The following is a 23,284-nucleotide window of genomic DNA, read 5'->3' as shown; positions in this document are numbered from 1 at the left end:
CCATAGTCCTGCTGCTCTGTGTCTGTGTCTCAGAGCCTGAGGTGGGGTGAACACTGTCTGAGGAGCTCTCCAGTCAGGGGACACAAGGGGGAAGAGACAGAGGGAGTGAAGGAGGGAGGGAGTGTGTGTGTGTGAGGGAGAGAGAGAGGGAGGAGGTGACGTCTCCAGTGCCTGCGTTAGGAAGCAACCTCAGGCTTGAACCTGTGGTGGCCATTCAGATACACAAAGGTTGAGCTGGCTTCTTCTGGTTCAGTAGAAAGTATGTACTAGCTGGTCTCTGCGCTGTGGTGGCATGTTTTAGCTGCTGTTTGACTGACTTCAACATTTGGACTTTCTGAAACCTCTTTTTTTTTTTTTTTTTTAACTCTTCTGGAGCTTTGTTAGGTAAGAGCCGTTTTCCAGTGGCTATTAAGAAACTTTCCTTTTAATGTTTGTAAAAGTAAAAAAAATAAAATAAAAAAAAAATAGTGGGTGTTCCTACAGCTAAAATGCCCTGATGGAAACATTTAAAAATGGCATTCATAAAATGCTCAGAAAAATATTTTTGGTATTTTTAAACCGTGATGTTTTTTCTCTTTGCTCTTCCAGGACACTCAGACAGATGATACTGATGTCTAATGTCTGCTCTAATCATGTAGATGCTGTTCATTCTTGTTCTAAGTACAGACAAAAAATGAAAATAATTGGGAGAAAAATTTGGACTTCATCTCTTGTTTAAATCAGGCCTTAAGTGTATGTTGCTTCAGACTGTGCTGCAAGATGTCACCTTTGATCTCATTTTTTGTCCCCAACTATGTGAAAATTGATGTAATCACTGGTGTGTGTTTTCACTCCATTCTTTAGATGTAGAATTATATTTATTTCATTTATTTATCAGCGCACAGCCAGTGGACCTCTTTTGTAGCCTGCTGTCAGCCTAGTGTTTGGTGAAGATGAGGCACATGTCAGGTAGTAATGAGCCCTTGGAGATGGATGTATCACTGTTTTAGGACTGCAGGGTATAATGGTAAAGCCACGCGATCCGTAACAGTTCTTCACCAGGCAGCAGCCGGCAGTATCAGCAGGGTAGCACCAGCCTCAGATAAAAGAGAGAGCTGGAGAGGGAGGGAGCAGGAGAGAGAGGGAGAGTGATGAGTGAGCAATAGAAAGGAGAAGCTGGGTAGAGAGTAGAGACATAGAGAAGGAGCCGGTGAGGGTGAGACGCCGAAGCACATCTAACCAGGGGTGTTTTCTCTTTTTTTTTCCTCCTCCCCGTTTCCCACCTGGGCTCCCAGCTCCATCCAGGATCCGATGATTACAGGGCAGCTGAGCAAGCCGCTGCTCTCCCTGCGCAGCGACATGAGCGCGGCAGAACTCCGGGCGGACGACAAAGCGGCCACCCCAGACAGCGATCTGAACGACGAGCCCCTGCTCCTGCCCTCCGAGGCCACGGACAGAGAGGGCACTCCCAACAAGCTGTACGGTAAGTGGACTCACGCCTCCCGTTCGTCCCTTCTCCTTCATAAAGCTGCTGGTTGAGGTCTGTTTCAGACAGCAGCGAGGTGCAAACGCAGGGCTTCTAGTGCTGGGACAGGTGTCAGCAGTGTCAGGCAGCAAACTAAGTTTAAGTGCAATGAGTTAGTCAGTGTTTGGCTCATTTAAAGCTTGGATATCGTTATGGGAAATTGTAATTTATTTCATGTTTTATGCACCTTCAGACTGCCAGACTTCAGATTGTCATAACATTTTTGCAGTCTGGTTAGTTGAAAGTCTTTTTACAATACAACAGGTAATTATGTTGCAGTTCCTTTTGAAGATGCAGCACATTGTTCTTGAACTGTATGTTTTAAATACTAAACCAAAGCTTAAATGGATAATTGTGATGCTTTATTGCTGTTGTGTATTTTATGGCAGCTTATTTGCTTCACTCTCCTTCATAGAAAATGTATTTAAAAGTTTAACTGATCCATAAAAATCCAATTTTCACTGTCAGCCTACTTTGCTACAACCCCACCTTCACAATCTTGGTGGTGTTTGGTAATATTATGCACTTTGTCCTTAATTCAAATGAGAAAATGTTTTATTTGTAATTCGAGCATTGTCAGAATCAGTAGCAAATTATGCAGATAAATGCTAAGTTAAATTAAAACACCTGCTTAATGTTAGATATTGTATTTATCATCAGCACATCAGATATAGTATTATTGTTAGTAGATTATTGCAGAGGCTTATCTCTTGCAGTTATTTATTTTCAGTTTTCAGTTTATTCAGTTATTTTTGGTCTTTCGGCATCTTCAGTTGCAAATTATCTTCAAAATTAGCCAATTTCTGTATCAGCATGCCTCATTATTTTTGCAGTTATCGCTTAATTGAGTGTTCACACTCTATTTTGGTAGTTTGCCTAAATCAGTGTGTGTGTTTGTGTGTGTGTGTGTGTGTTTATTATGAGCTGTTTTACTCATGTGAACTAATTCAATCGCTGGGCCTCATTATGAATCAATAAGCATAATGACATCAATTACCATTTTAGCAAATTTTCAAATTATTTGTTGTAATGAGAGGGGTAATGTAGCCCTAAAGGTTTTTTTTTGCTTGAGATGCTTTTATTAGAGAGATTGTATCATTAGAATCAGAAATAATTACAAACTGAATATTTGCATTTACATCAAATTGCAGCATCCAGTGACTGCAGATTTGATAGATTTGTCCTTCTGGCAAGAGCTACAGAATTTAAACTTGAATTTATATATTAAATTTCAAGGAAATTGTTAAAATGTGTGAAATGTATCCATCTGCATTTAACAAATTGTTCCCAAGACTTTGTTTTTATCTGCTTAATTTCAGTAGAAAGCTTCTTAGGAGAAATTATTTGAGATATAGTGCAAAACAAATTTGAAGCACTTCCTTTAAAGAGCTTATTTGCTTAACATCATAATTTACTGTCATTGTCAAGTTTTAATATTATTATTATTCATATAGAATTTGTTTATTTATGTCTCTTTCTCTAATGGCTTTGTGTGTTGGTTTCTGTTTTGAATATTAATCCAAACTATCTTGTCTCCTCTGCTTGTGAGGATCTGTTTTTCCATTTCTGAAAGTTAAACTGTGTTCTTATTTGTGTATGTGCATGCCTTAGTGTGTATGTCTGTGAGATTTTGGCAGATAATTGTTTTACTGCTGGTTATCAATTCATACTGCTGTAAACAGTGCATATTTTTTGTTTTTCAAGATTTTAATGAGAGTTGTTAATGTAATATATCAGTATGTCTGGATCTGTGTGTGTGTGTGTGTGTGTGTGTGTGTGTGTGTGTGTGTGTGTGTGTGTGTCTGTTTCCTGGCAAGTGGCAGAGAGCATAGTATGGGTCTCATATACTGAGCTTGCCAAACATTTGTGAATGAAATACAATGAGAGTTTGGAGGAGGGATAGCCAAATATTACTCTCAAACCTCATCAGTAAGAGTTTGGCTGTCTTTTAAATCCTTATTTCAAGAATAAGCCGAGGTTAGAGTCTCCTAAACAAGGACTGTGTACTGCAGGATTTGTCTCAGAAGTGTTGCAATTTGGTTTAATAAGCATCAAGTCTCTCCCTCCTTCTTCGTTTCTGATCAGTCTCTATCTGACTCCTCTTCTGCTCCTCACTTGCTACTTTTTGCTTTTCCGTCTCCTGGTACGTGCACTTGATTTTTATGAAATGCTTTGCTGTTTATTTAGATTTGAATCTCATAAATAATGACACTTAATCAATGAGAAATTACTTAGGAAAAACATGCAATCATGTAGCATGTTGCTAATTTCTGGATACATAAGATTAAGATTTATATGGTCTATTTTGGTGTTCCTTGATGGCCTGTCTTCATACTGCATGTGGCTGGTCAGAGCTGCTCCAATGTGACTTGTGAATTTTGGTGGGGGGGTTGCTTTCTCTCTGCCCAGTGGCGGAGCCTTGGGCTGTGCCAGCGGCAGGTTTGGTTTGGGAACCGCTGCCCACATGACCTGTCACAGAGAAAGGCAGGGAGTGACGAGGAGACTTGGCGCAGTCGTGTCTTCTGCTGGGGGAGATAGGAGGGAAGAATAAGACAGAGGGAGTGTGGAGTTGAAGAAGAGAGACTCAGCATCTTTCTGTATGTTTCCTTAAATGCTACCAGACAGAAAGGAAAGGTGTGGTGACTGTGACTGGTCACTCACATTTTTTACCCAGTCAAGAATGAGGATGGTCGTCTCTCTTTATTGCGAGTGTTTGGTTCGGTGTTTAGTTCAAGTTTCAGTGAACATTTTGGAAACTTTCATGTTTTAACTGTAATGACATGAGTCGGGTCTATGAACTCAACACATAACACATGTGACCATAAAGGTAAAAGCAAAAGATTTTTGAGAATATTCATTTTCCACATAATGCAAAGTAATGTATCTGAGGCTGTTTTGACCCTTAGCAAAGCTAAACAGTGTATAAAAGCAAACATTTCAGACAGTCATTTCTGTTTTGGTGCATCACTTGGATTTTATGTTGCACTTATTTCAGCCACATTTGCTTATATTTGTGTTTGCAGTAAAACTCTCATGGTTGCGAGGAGATTGTATTAAGTTTGCAGTTCACATTATCGCCATGAATGCCACTGATATAAAAACCACCCTTAATTGAGCCTGTAAACTATAGGTCTTCCATTATTCAGTCCTCTTCTTTATGTGGTTCTGAACTGTGCAGAAGCCACCCAGATTTTTCCCTTTTACTTGCATTGTGGTAGAAGTGAGGGCTAAGAGAAAACTGGATACCTCGCTGATTGAATGCTCCGGTTTCATGATTGACATTTGCTCACGAACCAACACGCTTACATCATAGACACAGAATACCAGCACGCATGAATAGTTTCAAGGAAATACACGTCATGACTTAATTTGCTCCCCTGGAATTCAAGTGTTACTGTATCTATTGTGTCAACAGAATAGAAATTTTCTTAAATGCAGAGAAACTTGAGACGGCTTGACTAAGTTTCGAGTACTTTTACTACATGCTCACATGTATACACGGTGTATTTCATAACACGGCTGACTGAAAGTGTGCACCTCTTGGTTCATTATTGAAACAGTTGTATGTCCTGTATGTTTCTTCTGAGGGCATCCTAATAATAAATAGTCATATACTTCCAGAAAACACATAGAGTTGTACAAAATCTCTTGTCACTGGGCTGTTTGTACAAAAGGTGTGATAAATATGAAGCATGGTACGATATTCCACAGTGAATCATCATCACTCTGTGAACTTTGATACAGCTGCGTGTCTACTTTGTGCCGCGATTACTTGTGCCACGTGTGTTTTCATATTTAGAGAGCCTACCACAAGTTTCCTTCTCAACAGAGCTGATGTATGACTTAAGTTTGTGCTAGTATGAGAAGAAGAAGTCAGTGGGAGACAATGACAGTAGCGGTCATGTTTGTCTACAGTAAATTGTCCACCTTCTACACCCACCACATGCTTACTGCAGTGGTGAAAGGGTCGTTCTCCTCCTAAAAGCTTGCCTGTGCAAATAGTCTTCCACTTCAGCTAACAGGGGCTACGAGGCACCACAAACATCCTGCCGCCTTGTATTTATTCCAAGTAGAAGTGGACATTAGGTGGGAAAGCTGTGGTTAGTAGGGCAAGCAATTTTTTCAAAGGACGAGATGGTGTTGGATGCGTGCAGTTTCTGTCTTCTCTTCTCAAGCAAATCTCCCCCTTTCAGACATCAACAGACAAGATAATAAGACACTCAGAGCACAATTCCGTATTATATTCAGCAACCAAAGGCTCATCTCTTGTCAGTTTGCATTTACTCTCCCAAGGATGTGACGCTTCTATCATCATGCTGTCAAAGAGAGCCAGGCTGGAACGACAGGAGCACTCATTTCATACACTTACTGTCTACATGAAATGGTCTGCACTTATACGGATTCTGCCAAACTGGTGGAACATTTTCACAAAGGTCACCTAGAGACCCCCCTTCCCCAAAATGAATCTTTCATTGATTCCTGGTATTGGAGGTCATTCAGAACAAAAAGTCCTCACCAAATGCCACATCTGCTGTAATGCTGCACCTTCTTTTGGTGTATTTCCAGACTTATTACGCTGCATTTGCAATCAGATTGCTGGATTAGTGAACTTAATTTCATCTGGACTATTCAATGACTAGTCAATCACATACCATGTTTATTTTGGAGAGTACTTTGTAGCAGTACCTTTCTCTCTTAAATGTAGTTTTAAACTATTTTTACAATGCTAAAGTTTCATCAACTCTTTCCTTATTTAGTGAGTGTGCATCGCAGATTTTGAGTTTAACCACTCTGTGTTCCAGTTTCATAATTCCACCTGAAGTATTTAATTTATATGCAACCAAATACAGTTGACTGAAAGTCAAAGATGTCAGTTTGCATACTCAGTTATATTTTTCAGTGTGCTGTGCTTGACACTGTTGTTTCATACAGTACACATAAGAGGAAATGGACCTAATCATAGTTAGAAAAAATGGAAAGTGATAGTGGACTTTGGTGAGACAGCATCAAGAACAGCTGGCAAACATTTTCTTTCTCTTTCTTGAGTTCCAAATTTTTAGTTTTTGGATATTTGAATATTTAAGATTTCAGAAGTGCATTCTTGATAGTATTATTATATTGTGTAAATATGGGACAACACTACTGTCTTTCGTGCAAAATTCTCTATTGCGTTTACAAATTCATACACACAAAGATACACTCACACACACACACACACACACACACACTGCTGCAGGCACGAGTTCTTATTATTTTTGTGTAATCAGCTTAGTGAGCAGGATGCATGGTGGGATAGGCTGCTTGCTGATGCAAAGAGCCTCGTAATGTTGTGTGGTGGGGTTAAGTAATAAAGTGGCGCAAACCCAGTGCTGAATGGGCCACGCTGAGTAAATAAGAGTGGATAAAGGAGACAGAGGGAGAACAAGTCTCTCCCCAGGAGGTGGATCTCATTATGGGGATTTTAGCTGTCTGTGCAAACTTGAAAACAAGCTTAATGCATGCCTATAAAGCAGGTGTAATACATTTGCTAATGTGCCCGCAGTGCCCATGGCTACAGCAACACAATCACTGCGTGGCGTGGAGGACAGGGAGGATGAGCACAAGGCAGACGTCTTGTTTCTGATGCAAACAGCAGCAAAGGTCATCAGGTTTCACAGATGCTTGGTTATGCAGAAGTGACTTTCAGCAACACATAGAACCTCAAAAAAACTGTAATATAATTCTCCCTGTTGTTTGTATGTTTAAAGTTAAGAAGATTATTTGCGCCTTGTATTCCAAAGTATTCCAAAGAAAAGCGCATTACAAGTTCTGTAGGTGGATTGCTGTGGAGAAAATAAATTGAATTTCAATATGCATTTATTTTAGTTATACACTTTCTTTAAGTTGGGAAATCATTTTCAAAAAAAACTTATATGTTGTGTCGCACACGCTCCATAACAAATATCAATAAGCCTTTCATGTAGAGCTAACAAAGAGGCATCACATCTCCTGGCACGGACACGGTTGGTGTTGTTGAGATGTAATTGAAGCTGCAAGGGTCACATTTTCGGAATAGAAATTACAGTCTTGTCTTTGACTTGTGTGGCGTGAACCAGAGATGCATCCCACAGCCCTTGTGTCCTTCACAAGCCTTTATTATTTATAACGCTCGCTCTTTGAGCAATGACCAGTACTAATGCATAACCTTCTGTCCTTCTGGCTGATTCGCTTCCTTTGAAACCAAAGATTGAGGCAGGAGAAGTGGGTGTATGGTGGATGAGGCAGGGGTGTGGGCGGGTGGAGTGGGGGGGGAGCCAGTATAGGGCAGTAGAGATCCAGGCTATCGAGAAGTTATTATGTTTTTTCCCTTTATATCTGAGGATGTGGAATAACACTGTGATGATTCTTTTCTCCAGAATAGAGTTATGTGCTTCAAAGCAATACTATTTCCTGACGTCCCTCCTTCCACTATTTGTCTGCTCCACAAGAATAATGCGCTGGGAGGGGTGGGTGGGGTGAGTGTCTTTAAGCTACATGATTATTTACTTGTTTCCACCTTTACTCACTCAGTTCCGTAAACATCACTGCAACAGGGGAACGCAGTAACAACTAATACAGGCCTTTGTTCAGATAAACTCATTTCTGGATAAACTCTGTTTAGCTCAGGTTCAGTGAAAGTAAAGATTTACTCTTCTTCAGCTTGTATCACCTGATGTTATCCTATAGTGATTGAGCCTGTGCTGCAGCATGAGTGTGATCCATTGTTATTATACCTCTATGACAGAAGGAACCGGGGAGGACGGGGGAGGAGAGGAGGCTTCGAGGGGCAAGGGGGTAGAAAGTGGGACATAGGCAGCATTAGTGCCGTATAGCCTGGGGGGCCCAGGCTGATGTGTCAGTCATGACATGTGGGTGTCTGGCCCCTCCACGCACACACAAACACACACACTGGACTGCCCTTACACCCCACTGGCTGCTTTTAAATGTCCTGCAGTTGACCAGATGCATCGCAGAAAGGTGCTGTTTTTAACGTTATTACAGTGTGAAAGTCAACTTTAGCTTGTTGTTATTTTTACTATCTATTAATCTGATAAGTTATTATGTTTTTTCGATTATTGGTTTGTGCTTCTGAATGTTGGTAAAATCAAAATGTCCAAGCCAACTTTCCATTGCTACATTTTTACAACAAACAGTACAAAACTAAAAGATGAAAGCTTTGCAGTGATATAAAAGCTGGAACCAGTGACTACTCGACATTTTGGAAATTCAGTTATTCAATTGAAAAAAATGGTCTGGATTCTTCTTCTGTTGATTGACTAATGGAATAATTGACTTTCAGCACTAGCCATAAAAAAGCAGAAAATACTTCTTACTTCCATTTAGAGTATGTTACTATGGAGCTTTGTGCAATTAGACTTCCTTCTTCTTCTTCTTTCTTTTCTTGAAGTCATAAAGTAAGGCTGCAGCTATAGATTATCTTCATCACTGTTTAATTTGCTGATTATCTTCTTGGTTAATCAAATAAAGGTTCGGTCTATAAAACTATAAAATAGGGAAGAATATACATCACTGTCTCCAAAATCCCCAAGGTGATGCCTTCAGATGTCTTGTTTTGTCCAACTAACAGTCCAAAACCCAAATATATTGATATAATATAAAACAGAGAAAGCCAGCAGCTGCTTATATTAGAGGTGCTGGAACCAAACCAAAATTTGAATTAATCGATTATCAAAAGTGATGAATTTTCTGTTGCTCGACCAATTGATTGATAACATTTCAACCCTAGTCACAAGAGCCTTCGGTTTATACACAGACACAGTGTGAGAGGAAGGCCTTTATTCAGCACATGGTCGCAGGCTGCCGGTAGCAGAATCCTATTTAGAGCAAATATCATTTAAGTAATTTAGGAGGAGGAGCAATAGTGATGCAGGCATCTCCTAAAAGGCTTACGGCTCTCTAAAGCTAGTCTTCATCTCAGCGTCCCTCCTTCGCCTATGGCCATAAAAGGATGAAGAATAATTTGGATTATTATTTGTCTCTTTCAACCCTGAGCTAATCAGGTTGACATTGCTTTGGGAATGAGGAGGACGCACCGCAACAGATGTGCTCATGTGCAAAGTGTCCCAAGTCCCCTGTGAGGATGCAACACAAAAGCCCTCTTCTCCCCCTCCCCATTCCTCTTCCCTTGTCCATCCTCCTCCCTCCATCACACCATCTCTCCTTCTTGACCTTTGAAATGGGCATTGCCTCTTCTCACCAATTTACCTCCCTCTGGTCCCTCTTGTGCTTGTGCTGCTTCCATCTCCACTCCAGCATCAAGGGAGAGACAGGTAAGAGCTGGAGCAGAGCACTCTCATGTCAAAGAGCCTTTTGGCGAAGACCTGTGGCCACGAGTGAGAGCTTAAGTGTTGGAGCACAGGGTCCTCACGGCTTGAAGCATCGTTTGCATGCAGATTCTCCACCCGTTCATCAGAAACTGGGGGGTTACTTCTACAAACTGAAGTGTAATGTTTCCTGTTGTTTACTTTGAATACCTCCAGACAGTGGACACATCTGTTACACCGCCCTTCTTCTTCTTCTTCTTCTTCTTCTTCTTCTTCTTCTTCTTCTTCTTCTTCTTCTTCTTCTTCTTCTTCTTCTGTCCTCTGAGTCTTCCCTCCTCTGCTTGTGGCTTAACAATCACCTTAGAAATAGTCACAGAACTGCTGAGGTGTAAAATCCTTTCTGTTCGGCACACTCCACGGCACCACCTCCTATGTAATTCCTTAACTCCATAATTCCACTTTGTGCCAGAATAATGAATGAGATAGATTTTTTTTCTCCGCTGTAAGGTCTACGCCCTTGTGCGATGACGAATCAGGCTTTAATGTTCGGGGCTCAGAGAGATCGCTGTAGCCTCTTCTCCCTCTTGCCCTGCGCTGGGCTCTTAATTAAAGAAATGGCAGCCCTCCTCGCCGCAGCAGTAGCCATAATGTAACTAATAGTGTTACAGGCAGCCACTCAAAAGTCAGTCTCTGGTGATTTTCTATCCCCAGAAACACTACTGAGCTATCCTTAGCAGCTTCTCCACCCCAGCCTCTAAACAGAGTATTACTTCCCTGCCGGCCCAGAGGGAGCCATCTGACTAAGAGCACCTGGAGTTATTGGCAGCAGATTATGCCCTGTGTTATTGTTGAGGGCTTTGGTGGGAGTAATGAAACACTGGACTAAATCACTGGTGATTTTGGCTCTCTTGCATTCTACACAGAGTTAGATAAATTGCTGTAAAGCCCACACTGCATATTATAGGGTGCTGAAATGTTTAAATGTTTAGATGCTTATTGTTATGTTGCATTTTGTGTCACTCTTTCTTTACCTTTGCTTACAGGTGGTGCCCCGTGTTCGTAAACTTTACTCCCTAGTTTGATTTAGTTGAACGCCTTAATATCAATGGACAATAACGATTTCCTGCCTTATTTTTGTGGCTTCACTGTAGTTGTATTTACAATACATCCATGGGCTAATTACGCAATATCAGCTGTGGCGTGGATATTTTCTGAACTACTCACAGTGGAACACCCAGCTTTTCAGCTGGTCGACAGTCTCTTGTCACTACTCTTCTCATCTTCTTCTCACTTGCTTTCCTCTGAGCTCCGCAAGTCTCTGCTGCTCGCTCACCCTCCTTGCTCAACCACTCGCCCCGCGCCAGCACCCGCCCCACAGTTCAATCACCTACACGCTGCTGCGTTGATGCATGATGTAGACATGTCCTGACAAATGGCCACATCCTTGCAGATATGTAGTCTTTGTTTGCAGTAATAAAGGATTAACACGTTTAGGAGTCAATAACCAGAACCAAAATTAATTTCTTTTTGTGGGTCCATGATCGCTGGCATGTTGGATTCAGTTCTATTTTGGAGCCGAATTTCTGCTCCCAACTCTGCCTGTGTGCAACATCACTTTTTGGACTTGTTTCCAGCTGCTTTCAATAGAAAAATGAAAGCAAAATCATCTGTTGCTCTCAGCTCTCTCTGCAATGCCACATCAGCTTTCCAAGTGGTATTAACAAAATCAATGGTCAAACAGTCTGGGACAATTGGTTGTGTATTGATGGAATTAAACCTCATGTATGATGTGGCTTTTTGTTTATCTGGCCCTTTCTTTACGCTTCAACAGCCCACAGATGGCTGTCCAACAAACACTCTGAATCAGCACAACACTCTTTGATGATGAAAATTATATTACTGTGTATGCATGTTTCTTGTGCTATTAATACCTCTGCTTCGATAATTCAGTTTATCATACCAATTAAGAATGTAATTAACTTATAATCTTCAGTCTTTTAAAATGTGTTCACATGTGAAATTATTTTCCATGGATTAGATTTCAGTGGCAAAATGATTGACAACATCTTAATAGCAAACACATGCACTCAGCCAGACATTTTCAAAAGGACCATTATAAAAATGGGGGTTGGCTGTTCATTCTGAATAGGCTGAATCGTTACCAGGCCTCTCTCGTACATTTGACAACTTACATAATGCATTTCCACTAAAATAGCTTAAAGTGTTAAAGCTTCTTTTATGGGCAAAAATTGATTCATGAACGCACTGAGGCGAAAGCTAACATGAACACAAAGCTTTCAATAACAGCCATTTTATTCAGACTGTCAATGTATGAAGCGGTTGCATTAGACAAGGTGGCATGCTGATTGCTTTATGAAATCCAGGCTAATTGTTTTGTGGTGTAGTCCTTGGGGCACCCTACATTAAGACAGGCCGAGTGAAGTCAAATAAATATAGCTCTTTGTGCCCCCTCCCCAAACCACCCAACACACACACGGCATAGAAAGACCTTCTGCCTTGTGTGGCATTGAAAGTCGCTCTCCAGTGGCCACTTTGGTGATCAATGAAAGAGAATTTATATAGTGGTGGATATTGGCAATATTTCCATGACATAAGTCATACCAAATTGCACTCTGTGCCCTGTAATAAATATAATTATTTAAAGAAATCTCACTGAAAATACCAAGTCACTATCAGTATGAGTATATGAATATATGCATCTTGATTCATGCGATTAAATTCATCCTCTTACTTTCAGTCAAGGCCATGAAAACCATATGTGTATTTGTATTTAAGGGCTGAAGTGTGTTTTTGTTATTCAGAATGGAGATTTAAGGGCCCTTGTATGCTACAACAGCAATTAAACACTTCAGGAAATTCAAAACAGAGATGAAATCGGAATGTCCTAGATAAATGTAAAGCTATGTTGTATGTGCGATGCCTGTTCATCCGTTTGGCCTTTTCTTTCATCTCTCCTCACATCAATACATCCATTCATTCCATTTTATTCATTGTATAGCCTGCGTATAATCGCAGCATCAAAGGACTTTTCCTTTTGGTAAAGTTTCTCTTTTTTCCCTGTATATAGTATTAATTTCTGTCTGGAAATCCATTTAAGAATCATTCACACTGGATAAGTACATTTTTTTTTAAAGAAAATCAAAACATGTACAAAGATTCTAGTAATAAAAAAGAATTGAAGATTGACTCCCTGGATATTTCTCCTGTCAGCTATTTAATTTAGTTAAAGAAATTACACAAATCCTTTGGGGAACGATGTGCATGTGTATTTATTTATTATTGATTTTTTCCCCTGCGATAAACGTGTTAACGTTACAGATATTTGCAAGGGGATGAAGCTTTCTAAGTTATTGTGAAATGATGCAATGAAAGGCATCAAAGAATCGTTATTCAGAAAGTCTCCCACACTGTTTATCAGATAGAATACATTATTCACAACCAATATCTTAACTGCAGTCATGAGCCATACTGTTTGTGCCTCTTGATGATGTTATAGAGTCTCATGCCTTCATTATAGCTGAATATCTTAATTTAGCTAATTGGCTTTGTTATGACGATAACGAGATAATTCAGTGGTGTAAAAGTTCTTCAGCAGCACTGCTGGGTTTGTTATTGTTATCACAGCGTGGCAGCTGCATTTAGAGAATTGCCTTGGAGATGATGGAAAAGTTTGAGTTGCTGTAAATGAAAATCAGACTGTTTCAAGTCAGCAGGAAAGAAATTACTTTAATTTAATAACATCCAAAGAGAGAATTAACTGCTTAGAGACAATACCTCTAATTAAATCCAGTAAGAAATGTATGGCCTCATGATATCTACTCTCCCAAATAAATGTGAAATTATACAGCAGATTATGATTGTAATTTTCTTTATCTGGAGCTTTATATTGACTCTAATAAAGCCACAGAATATTTCCTGTATGCTCACATTGATCTTAATCCCAGATACTGAGTGCACAGGGTGGGGCTGTGCACAGCGTGATCCATAATGGGTGAAATAATTGCTGAAAAGAGACTGGCTTGTCAAAATATCCACTGCGTTGCGAGGCTGATAAGCGAGAGGATGTGGACCTTCATCGAGAAGCAGGGCCAGCCAGCCAGAGGTAGAAACCAGCAAGAAAAGCAGGCGTCCCCTTGGGCTTTCACATGAACCATCAAATGCTTGAGGTTTCTTAGGTCATGCCATTCACCAATTATTTGGATTTTATGTAAAGATGAAATGATTTTAGTTGGCGGAGGGGAGTTTAAAAATGTAATGCATAAATATACTTGACAGGCAATGAGATCTGGCTGGCAAGGCTATTCAATAGTACATTTTGTATGAAGCTTTTAGAAAAGGACTAGAAAGCACTGCATGCCCTGTATGTTTAACAAGAAAAAGCCTATTCAACCTCGAATAAAAAGACACAATACACCAGGACTTTATTCTTCATTTAAAAGCTGCAATATTCCATTTAAGAAAATCGATCTTACAGTGGAAATGTGATTACATTTTTTTTTAATTCATTGCCAACATTGTGCAGTTAAACTAGCTTGTGTGGCCTTCAAACACATTTCCACATGGTTGGCTTGACTTCATCTACAAAATCCACTTTATTCAGGGGAAGAGCTGTTTTATGAAGAAGAAGAAAAAGATGTGTTATTCACTTTCTGTACCATGCATTCAAAACAAAGTCATGCTTACTAAATTACAGATGGCACATAACCTTTTTGTGAAATGATCACATTGGTGTTTTTGAAATAAATAAGTCATTTGTATTGTGCTCGTAAATTGACTTAACAAGAGTTCCAGGCACTCATCTGTACTTGAACAAATTCTTTCAATTTCAAATCTCAATCAAAAAATAGCAGTTTGCTCATGCTTTTAGAACAAAATAGCTTCATTCACCACATGTTGTGCAGTTAATAGCTCTGCAGTACATTCAACACTTACAGTGTATCTACTGAAAGGTCAGTTTTGATAATGAACACACACCTCCTATCTGTGTTTTACTTTGCTGTTGGATGCCAAAAACAATGAAGTATTAATGAAATAATTGGACTTGTAAAGCCTCCGAAAACCTGCTTCCAAATCCAGTGTATTTCTCTGTAACATGAAATTTATGTGTCTAAATAAGCAGCCATCAATGCTAAAGGTCAGAAAAAACATTTGGGAGAATCCCGCTGAAATGCTTGAGAACATCTTTGTGAGGCATTTCGGAAAAGGACAGCGCTTTCAGCTGTCTGTCACAAGTTAACACAAACACGATGAGAACAGTGATTGAATTTATACTCTTGCATATTTGTGTTTAGAAATAATTTTGTCACTGCTGCTGGTTATGATCAGGACAACAAAAGTGTGCTTTCTGCAAACTCAAAACTCAACCAGAGTAAAAAATCCAAAGGAGAAGATGCTTTATGGATGGTACTGTGCACAAAATGTCATACAAAGGAAAAATACGCAAAAAAAGACAACTTGATAAAGATGTCTCCAAAGAAAAGGTTGAATAACCGCTTCAAGGTCGATCAAGGACAGCTATATTCACCCAGGTTGAGGCTAATGAGGTAAAACATAGCAGTTGGCATCAATAAAAGGCTTGAAGTTGTCATTGGCACTGAGATGAATGAGCAAGATGATTCACTGAGTAGATATTATCCACTATATTGACAGCATGACAGTCAGGGAACAGGATTTATAATAACACATAGTTTTAGCACATTTCTGCAGTGCTACAAGCTGACCTTCACCAACTTATTCAGAAGAGATTCATCCTCCAAATCGCCCAACAACATCTTTTCCACTCTCTTCTTGAACTCTCCTCCTGAAAATCAGTGTGGGGTTGTCTTGTGTGTAGCACCCTGTTTACAGAGCGTTCTGCGTTGTTTTTACAGAGTGAACAATTATCAAATCAGACACAAAAATCGCTCTTAGAAAATCAGTCTTTGTGCATGTTCATAAGACAATTGTTTTGGTTGAAGTTTGTGCACATTCTTGTTTTAGTAAGATCCGAGTGCCCTTTGCATTAAATTCATCCAGCTTTTAGTTTTCTGGTCCTTTGAATGGTGACTCCCACAAAATAAAATGAAGTCATTTTAGTCAGGTGGTACTGTATTTTTCTGCGAGACAGTCATTTTGGTGAAGGACATCTAAGCGACATTTCATTTTTCTGACAGTTCTTTCTGCAAGATTTACTCGTCTTTGCACTCCACAAGCCTTTGTGTCAACTATGAGACATCATGCGATCTCGATATCTGTGAGGTCAAGGGGTGAGGGTCAAAGCAGCCTTTCAGACCTTTTAGAGCAGTCCACACTCGCTGCACTGCTGAGAGATTCTGTGAGATAGGGATTGCTATAATATCCAATCGTTGGTGTCCTTTATTTTCCCTGCAGCCATCAGCAAGCTTATTATCATGTCCCTGTCTGCTCCGCTCCACGCTGCCCTCATAGCAAACAGGTCTAATTGTGTCTCGTAGCTGCAGGCTCAGAGCGGAGGGAGGGAGTGGGTTTAGATGAGTGATACTCAGTGATGTAAATGGCTGAATAATATGGCCCCGGCGTTTGTGGTGGAGCTCTATCTCTCAGCGGTAATCTAGGCCATCGGGGACCCGCCAGTATGCATCATCCCCCATCAATGAGCCTCTCCGCTGGTTGGTAATTTATTCAGTGCTACAGCGGTTATTGATAAAGCACTTAAATACAAATTCCCCCTCTTTCCCAACTGCCCTCCTCTGCACTGTGCGACACTCTGCGCTGTGTTATCACAGTGTGGTTTGTGTTGTGTGTTTATCTACTTGGATTGTCTGTGTTGATCTAAGGTGGGCTCTTTGTTGTCTCTTTTTCTTTCTACTTTCCTGTCTGTTGCTCTCCCAGGAGCTCGTGATGGTTCGGTCCAGTCTGACGTCAGCAGCAGTCCTTCTGAGCAGAGTCAACTGGGCCAGTCCCACCCAGGATACCCAATGGGTCCACAGGTGAGTGAGGGAGTCTGCAACAAACCGAACCCAATCTTCAAACACTCTGTGTAGTCACTGATAACATGAGCGCTTTCAGTGAGGTAATATTGTGTTTGAGGCATTAAAGAAGTTCACTAAAGAGCTACGATTCCCCACTCGGCTATAAACGTTGAGTTAGCCTTCTCGTCAAGCTTACAGACGTCTGGAGACATCTCATTAAAAAAGAAATGACACAATAAGATGTTAGACAAACAAATGTGAAAGGGTTTGTACTCTCTAATCCAGTCTTTTCAAGCAGCAGTGTCAGGTGTGCATAGCCGAGATAAATTGTGCATTATCATAAGAAAATAGTGCCTGCACACAAACAAAAAAGTTGGAGAAGATACTCAGATGTAAAACGAATCAATTTATTCTCTCCTATTTATCATTGTTGTTTGACTGCCTACTTAAAGCCCCTGAAAACCTCAAATCTTTTTCTCTAAAACATAACATTAAAGATTCATGACTGAGTAAGCATCTCTGTTATTACTTTGTAAATTACTGTTTTTGATATCAGTAACTATTATGAATATTTATTTATTGTTCAACACTCAAACATTAATCTGCTTCGTCGGGACTGTGTGGGTTGGTTTGATCAGATTGGACTGACAGCAACCAAACAACCAACCGAGTATCAGCCACAAATATTTCAAAATCCTACATGTTCGTACGTGACATCACTGTTTTCCAAATGAGCCCCGCCTACTCAAATGTGAAATAGTGTGTGTGTACGTGGAGAATCCCATTAGTCATAGTGTTCATAGTGATTGGATAAGTATATTTTTTCCACACTTTGCACGTGTCATAAATTCTTCCTTTAATCATACTGTAGTATACCGTACATGCCGAGGTGGTCTTTGTTATTCTCCATACCTACGTACCCTATTCTGACTGACTTCAGTGATCTAAACATGACTGTGCAACACAGCTTTAACCACCTGCTCCACACCGACAGCCAAGTCAAGAAGGACGGGGACACCTGACATAAAGGTATAATACTTACCGAATCAGGTCCAGCGATAAAGCATTTTATCTCTTCTTAAATGACCTTTGATTTTAAAGTCATGTCAGTTAATGTCAGAACAGTGTGGAAGGTATGAAATCAAAATTCACAGCTTTGTCAGCACTTCCTGTGCTTCTGTTCTGAACAATATCCACTGTTTGGTTTGACTGTAGCAGTGTCCTAACATAACCAGCAGTGTGACACTATAATGATGACAAATGATTGGACAAACTGGAGGCAGGTGTATGAAAAGTCACAGGAGGACAGAGATCTCTGATTGGCTTAAGCATGCTTCTCTTTGATGAGGGGTCCAGTGTTATCCCCGGTGTCCTCGTTTTTGTCACGGGCTCCTTCGCAGTTTATTTGTCTCCTTTCAAAAGCCGTGCTGCTCTCTTTTCACTCAGTGAACATTGTGGCACATGTGCGGAATATAAGCGCTTAAGGAAGCCAAACTCAGGTCAGTACAGCAGGAGTGAAAGAAAGATCGTCTCTGTTCACTCTGATCACAGCCACAATGAGAGAAAGATTAAGGAGTTTGTCGTGACAGTTTCTCAGATGAAACCGCTTACTTAGTCCTGTTGCATTCACCCTCTCTGATCCCACACCTCGAATAATTTTCAGCTGAAATGTGAAATCGTTAAGTATTTTGTCATCACACATCATCTTGAGATGTAATTCATTTGTGGCACTAATGAGCTGACAATACAGGCCTTGTCAAAACAAGCAGGGGAGCAAAGAGCCCGAGCCTGCAGCCCTGTTAATAGCTCAATCAGGAATTGTCCTATCTGATTGGATTTATTGGCCTGGTGGCTCTGCGATGTTTAATGAACATCTATCTCATTAGTGCTGCTCAATGTCACCGCTCAACACACACAAGCGCACACAGAGCGTCAGGTTTCCTCCACCCTCTTTAATAAGGCCATTCTCCCTGCACTCAGTGTTACTCAATGACAGTCAATCCTCATCAGGATAAACAAAAGAGGAAACATGAGAGCAGGAAAGCCGTTCAGGTTTGCCGGGCTGGTTTGCAGGGTGAGAAATCCCCAGTGAAAGAGTCAATCTGCAGCAAGTGGAGATAAAGAATGAGCTTAATTAAAAGCACTTTTCTGATTACAGATACCCTCGCTGGTCAAAGCCGCTGTTTTGGTAATAGATAAGAAATAAGCACAAAGCGGAAAGCATCTCAAGCAGGCAGCAGTTAGAGTCTGAGCCTCAGCAGGCGGCTCTCAACAGTCACCATCTAATATATTAATGCTGTCAGTACAGTCTCTGTGAAGCTAACACTTTTCAGAAACAAAGGCGCTCCGCATGCCATACCCAATTCTCTTGTTCCAGGATCAATATGTTTTGATAGATTCTCGCTCCAGAGCCGGATATTGTTCGAACAACCATTATCCGATGGTAGTTTACCCAACATGAATCCACCTTCCTTCTGTTTCCCACTCGCAGTTAGGATGACAAAAGTCTGCTATCTGGGTGATTATGGGCAATTTCTCAGTGCCAGAGCTGCCAAGCAGATAGAAGGGCCTATTCTCCCCTGATGGGCAGAGAGGCTGGGTACCACATCCAGTCCTGAGCGGGGCTGCTTCACCATCCAGAGCCCAACACACACCCAGTCTGCGTGTCTGTGTGGCCCCTAGGAGACCGCTTCTCAACATGCAGCTGTCAGGCCTGCCATGCAGCGTAGAGCAGCTTTCCAGCAGCACCTATGGAGAGGAGGAGCGAGAGTATCAGGCGAAAAGGCAGAAGGTGAACTGCTTGTAAATCTAGATGAGTGATGCTTGGGATTCTCGTTGTAAAAGCTTGCTGTGTGGTTGCAGAGTTGAGCTAATTATGTTCATGCCCAATTTATTCTTATCTCTGATTTTGACGTGTGCACATACTCAGATAATCACATAATCAGTCTTAAACTGGCACAACAAACAGCCTTAAGACTAAGCGCTCTTGCATGCTTTTAAAAAAGCCTCCGTTCTCTCTGCAGCTGCCTGTGTGCCTAACAGCTGCCTGTTTCTCCAAAGCTGCCTGTAATGATAAATAAATCAGAGCTACATCTGATAATTGCAGAATTGTCTTTTAATGTTATTCCCTTATATGTGAGGCTGTCTTTGCTGTCAAGCCTGGCAATCTCATTTTGTTTGACTCCGAGATGAAACGCTCAAAGACTGTCTTTGATTATATGCTGCTTCGACTCAAGATTACATTTAGTTTAAAATGCGAGATTAAACATATGTCACTTGCAGCTAACAAACGGGTTGCCTTTGTTATTGTCCTTTGAGGATTCTTTGAGCTCCCGAATTATTAATTCATTTTTTAAAGTTAATGGCAAATGTCATTTTGAATGCTCTCAGAAGCGTCAGATATTGTCATTTGTTATGCACCGTTGTTGCGTATCAAAGCAAATGTTGAGAAAGAGGAGTCATGTACCATGTGTGTGATTACTCCTGCCAGCAACGATCACCTCTCTATGCTTTATTATTCTTTTAACGGCTTAGAAACACAAACAGGTATTCGTTTGTCTCTCAGTGCAGATATTTCACCCTGAGATCTCTCTGTGCTTTGTGGCTTTAAACCCACATGACCTCGTACCTCTTAAACTGTGATCGCATGTATGTCGGAGTGGGCGCAGGCGTTCTGCAGCACGCGGGGTTATCACAGTGACACGCCTGTCACCCAGGAGCACCAGGCGCAGGAGTATGGTGGGGTCTTCGCACTAGTCAGCCCGCTCTGCATCCTGTGCAAGCTCCAGACACACCATGCAAAACAGAAGCAGATAGCTGACAATTGGAGTTAAAGCCTTGTGAACGTAAGTCACAGTGGAGGAGTCAACACAGTGCAGCCAGGCTTACCTAGCAACGTCTAAAGGCTGCTTCACTGTGGATGCAACACAAGCTGGCCTTGTACTTTTATTATTTTATTGCAAACAACAGTAAATTTGTGGGATTTTGTAGCATCTTCAGTATCTTCCGTCTTGTACCTCCTGTTTAAATTCACTTTGACATGCTCAAACGCTGACGTAATTTGAAACGGTTTTTATCAGAATGAATGAAGTGAAAATGCCATTCCCTGTGTATTCATGGAGATTTCAGCCATGGTACAAACCTTCGCACTTGTGGCTGAAAGCTCTCAATGAAAAATGTGTTGGTGTGTTTCCAAACCCACTTCCTCGGAAAATACATTTGAAGAGATTTTCTACTGTGTAAAATATCTCAGAGCGATTCTTCTGATAACATATCTTTTCCTCTATGGGTATGACTGCACGGATTCCACTTTAACTAATATGAATGAATGGATACATGAAGAGACAAGAGTGATGTGTTATATCCTTCATCAAAAGAGTGAAGTACTGCTACTTTCTTTTTCTTTTTTTTTTTAAGCACTGTGTATTTCAGGCACATTTCTGTGGTACCAGAGATTTGTTCAATGGGATGAAACATAAATCACTCTGCATCTCTGTGAAAGAAAAATGCTCAGCTCGTTCACAAAGATTGGATTTGATCTCTGTCAGTACCAACGGCAGTGTGTTTTGACTGTTAGTCTGTGGCGCAGCAAAGTACAGAATTCATCTGCAAAACAACTTCATTCATCAAAACACAATGAATACTGATATGGTCACTTTGGTCACATCTGCTTCAGGGCTTGTCTCAATTAAGTATCCCAGGATATGAAAAAGTATATATTCATCAACTATATGTGATGCCCTTATTCTGTAGTTTCCTTCTGCAAAACAAGTATTTTGCAGCACACACAAGTAATGTCAAGCCGTAATTCAGTGTTATCATTTATACAGAGGAATTATAATGTTGAAATGTCATTGTTCCACAAAATTCTGGAACAAATGATTTTGAACAAGCTATAATTAGAAACTAGCAAAATTAGCTTAAGTTTGGTCTCATATAATACATAACATTGGTTCCAACAGTTTTTATATATTTGCCATAGTGTCATATATGCCAATATTGGAGAATGGAGAATATTATCGTGGTAATGATTTCAACCGTATCGTCCACCATACAAGTTTACACAAATGCTGTTGTGCACTCTAGAGAGACAAAGATGTCCCTGTAATCCACTACATTACCTAACATGATATTGTATTTGTCTTACTTGTAAAACATCTGAGGATCATGATAACATAAAAAAACACAGCAACTCAGTACTGAGCTGTGGAAGGAGCTGCTTAGGATCGATGGCCTCTACATGTACCTCCCTCACTCATGGTGTGTGACCAGGAGGCGGACCTCCAATTATGCTGCTGCGCTTTCTGGCACAATTTCACTTCTAAAGTCTAAAAAGTTCAAAACTCCAGTAACATGTATACAGTGTATAAGCAGAGTACGTGTTGCTGGAGTTTTGACCAGGTTAGCTTGTTGCCCCAAATCCCAATTGTCTGGTTATGTTTACGTTTTATAGTAAAAGAGACACATTTTGAAAGAAAAATTAAAAAAAAAAAAATTGTACACATATTTAGCATGTGACATGAGACAAATGAACAATAAACACACAGTCATTGAATAAGGGAAAATGTGCATTTTTATTTCACTCTGCAAAAAGTGGCAGGTTGGGTATCTGTATAAAATGTGGCACAGTGGAGAATTTATTTTCATATAAATTTCTTTTGTGTATGTTTACTTCAAATTACATCATCATTTTGAGTCATAATCAAAAGTAATCACATTGCAGGCAGTGGGTACGTTTAGTTTTAATTTAGCTGACGTTACAAAAAGAACATTAAACTAAAGTACAGAAATGTCCATGATGACACAGTGATGAAACGTTTGGTGTTTGCTGTGTGTGTCTTCTGCAGTCCCTCCTGGTGGCCCAGCAGTTGGCCAACGCAGTTGGCGGCGTGATGTCCGGGGCAGCGCCAGGCATGAACCAGCCCATCCTCATCCCCTTCAACGCAGGTGGACACCTGGGCGGGCAGCAGGGCCTCGTCCTCTCCCTGCCCACAGCCAACATCCAGAGCCTGGTGGCTGCTGCTGCTGCAGGGGGCATCATGACGCTCCCCCTCCAGAACCTGCAAGGTAAGAAACAGGGCCAAGTCGACGTACAGCGATAGAAAGACTCGTTCCTTTGACAAAACAGGGTCAACATGACATCCCAGGAAGAAAGGAGAAAATAGTTCAGGTCCTCTTGGAAGCTGATGGATGTTCTTAAAAGACATTGGTCTCATGGTCACGTAACACTAATTATACATGATGATTCATAGACCATGAGACACCAGGAACTATTAGTAATAAATAAAACAAATATCAACCCCAACAAGAGCTTGATGCATCCATTGTATGGCATGGACCAGTTTTGTTTTTTTCTTTAATAAAAATGCTTTACAAAGCTCCTGAGCAGGTAAGAATCCTTCAGGGGTTTGTATCCCAAAAAGCCGCTATCCTCAACTTGCCCAGAGGAACAACCATATTAATTACAGGTCAACGTTTTGCAGTGCAGCGCAAAAGCACTTTATGCCTCTTTCCTCTGCATAAGAGTG

The 23,284-nt window shown here is 40.7% G+C and overlaps 1 protein-coding gene across 2 annotated transcripts in view; it reads left to right on the top strand.

The window, feature by feature from the left end:
• The first annotated feature begins 1,111 nt into the window (after positions 1–1,111).
• Positions 1,112–23,284, top strand: part of pou6f2 (POU class 6 homeobox 2) — a 66,077-nt gene continuing 43,904 nt past the window's right edge. The window contains exons 1-3 of one of the 2 annotated variants that reach the window (XM_076761520.1): positions 1,112–1,462; positions 16,678–16,775; positions 22,604–22,823. In XM_076761520.1, coding sequence (XP_076617635.1) covers positions 1,291–1,462; positions 16,678–16,775; positions 22,604–22,823 — 490 coding nt within the window. In that variant the 5' untranslated portion in view covers positions 1,112–1,290. The remainder of the gene's footprint in view (positions 1,463–16,677; positions 16,776–22,603; positions 22,824–23,284) is intronic. The other variant, XM_076761521.1, reaches the window with a different exon arrangement.

The sequence above is a fragment of the Chaetodon auriga genome, chromosome 21, assembly GCF_051107435.1.
Source record: "Chaetodon auriga isolate fChaAug3 chromosome 21, fChaAug3.hap1, whole genome shotgun sequence".
Taxonomy (NCBI): domain Eukaryota; kingdom Metazoa; phylum Chordata; class Actinopteri; order Chaetodontiformes; family Chaetodontidae; genus Chaetodon; species Chaetodon auriga.
Note: the sequence above shows the minus strand (reverse complement) of the source record. Positions and strands in the feature narration are given on the sequence as shown.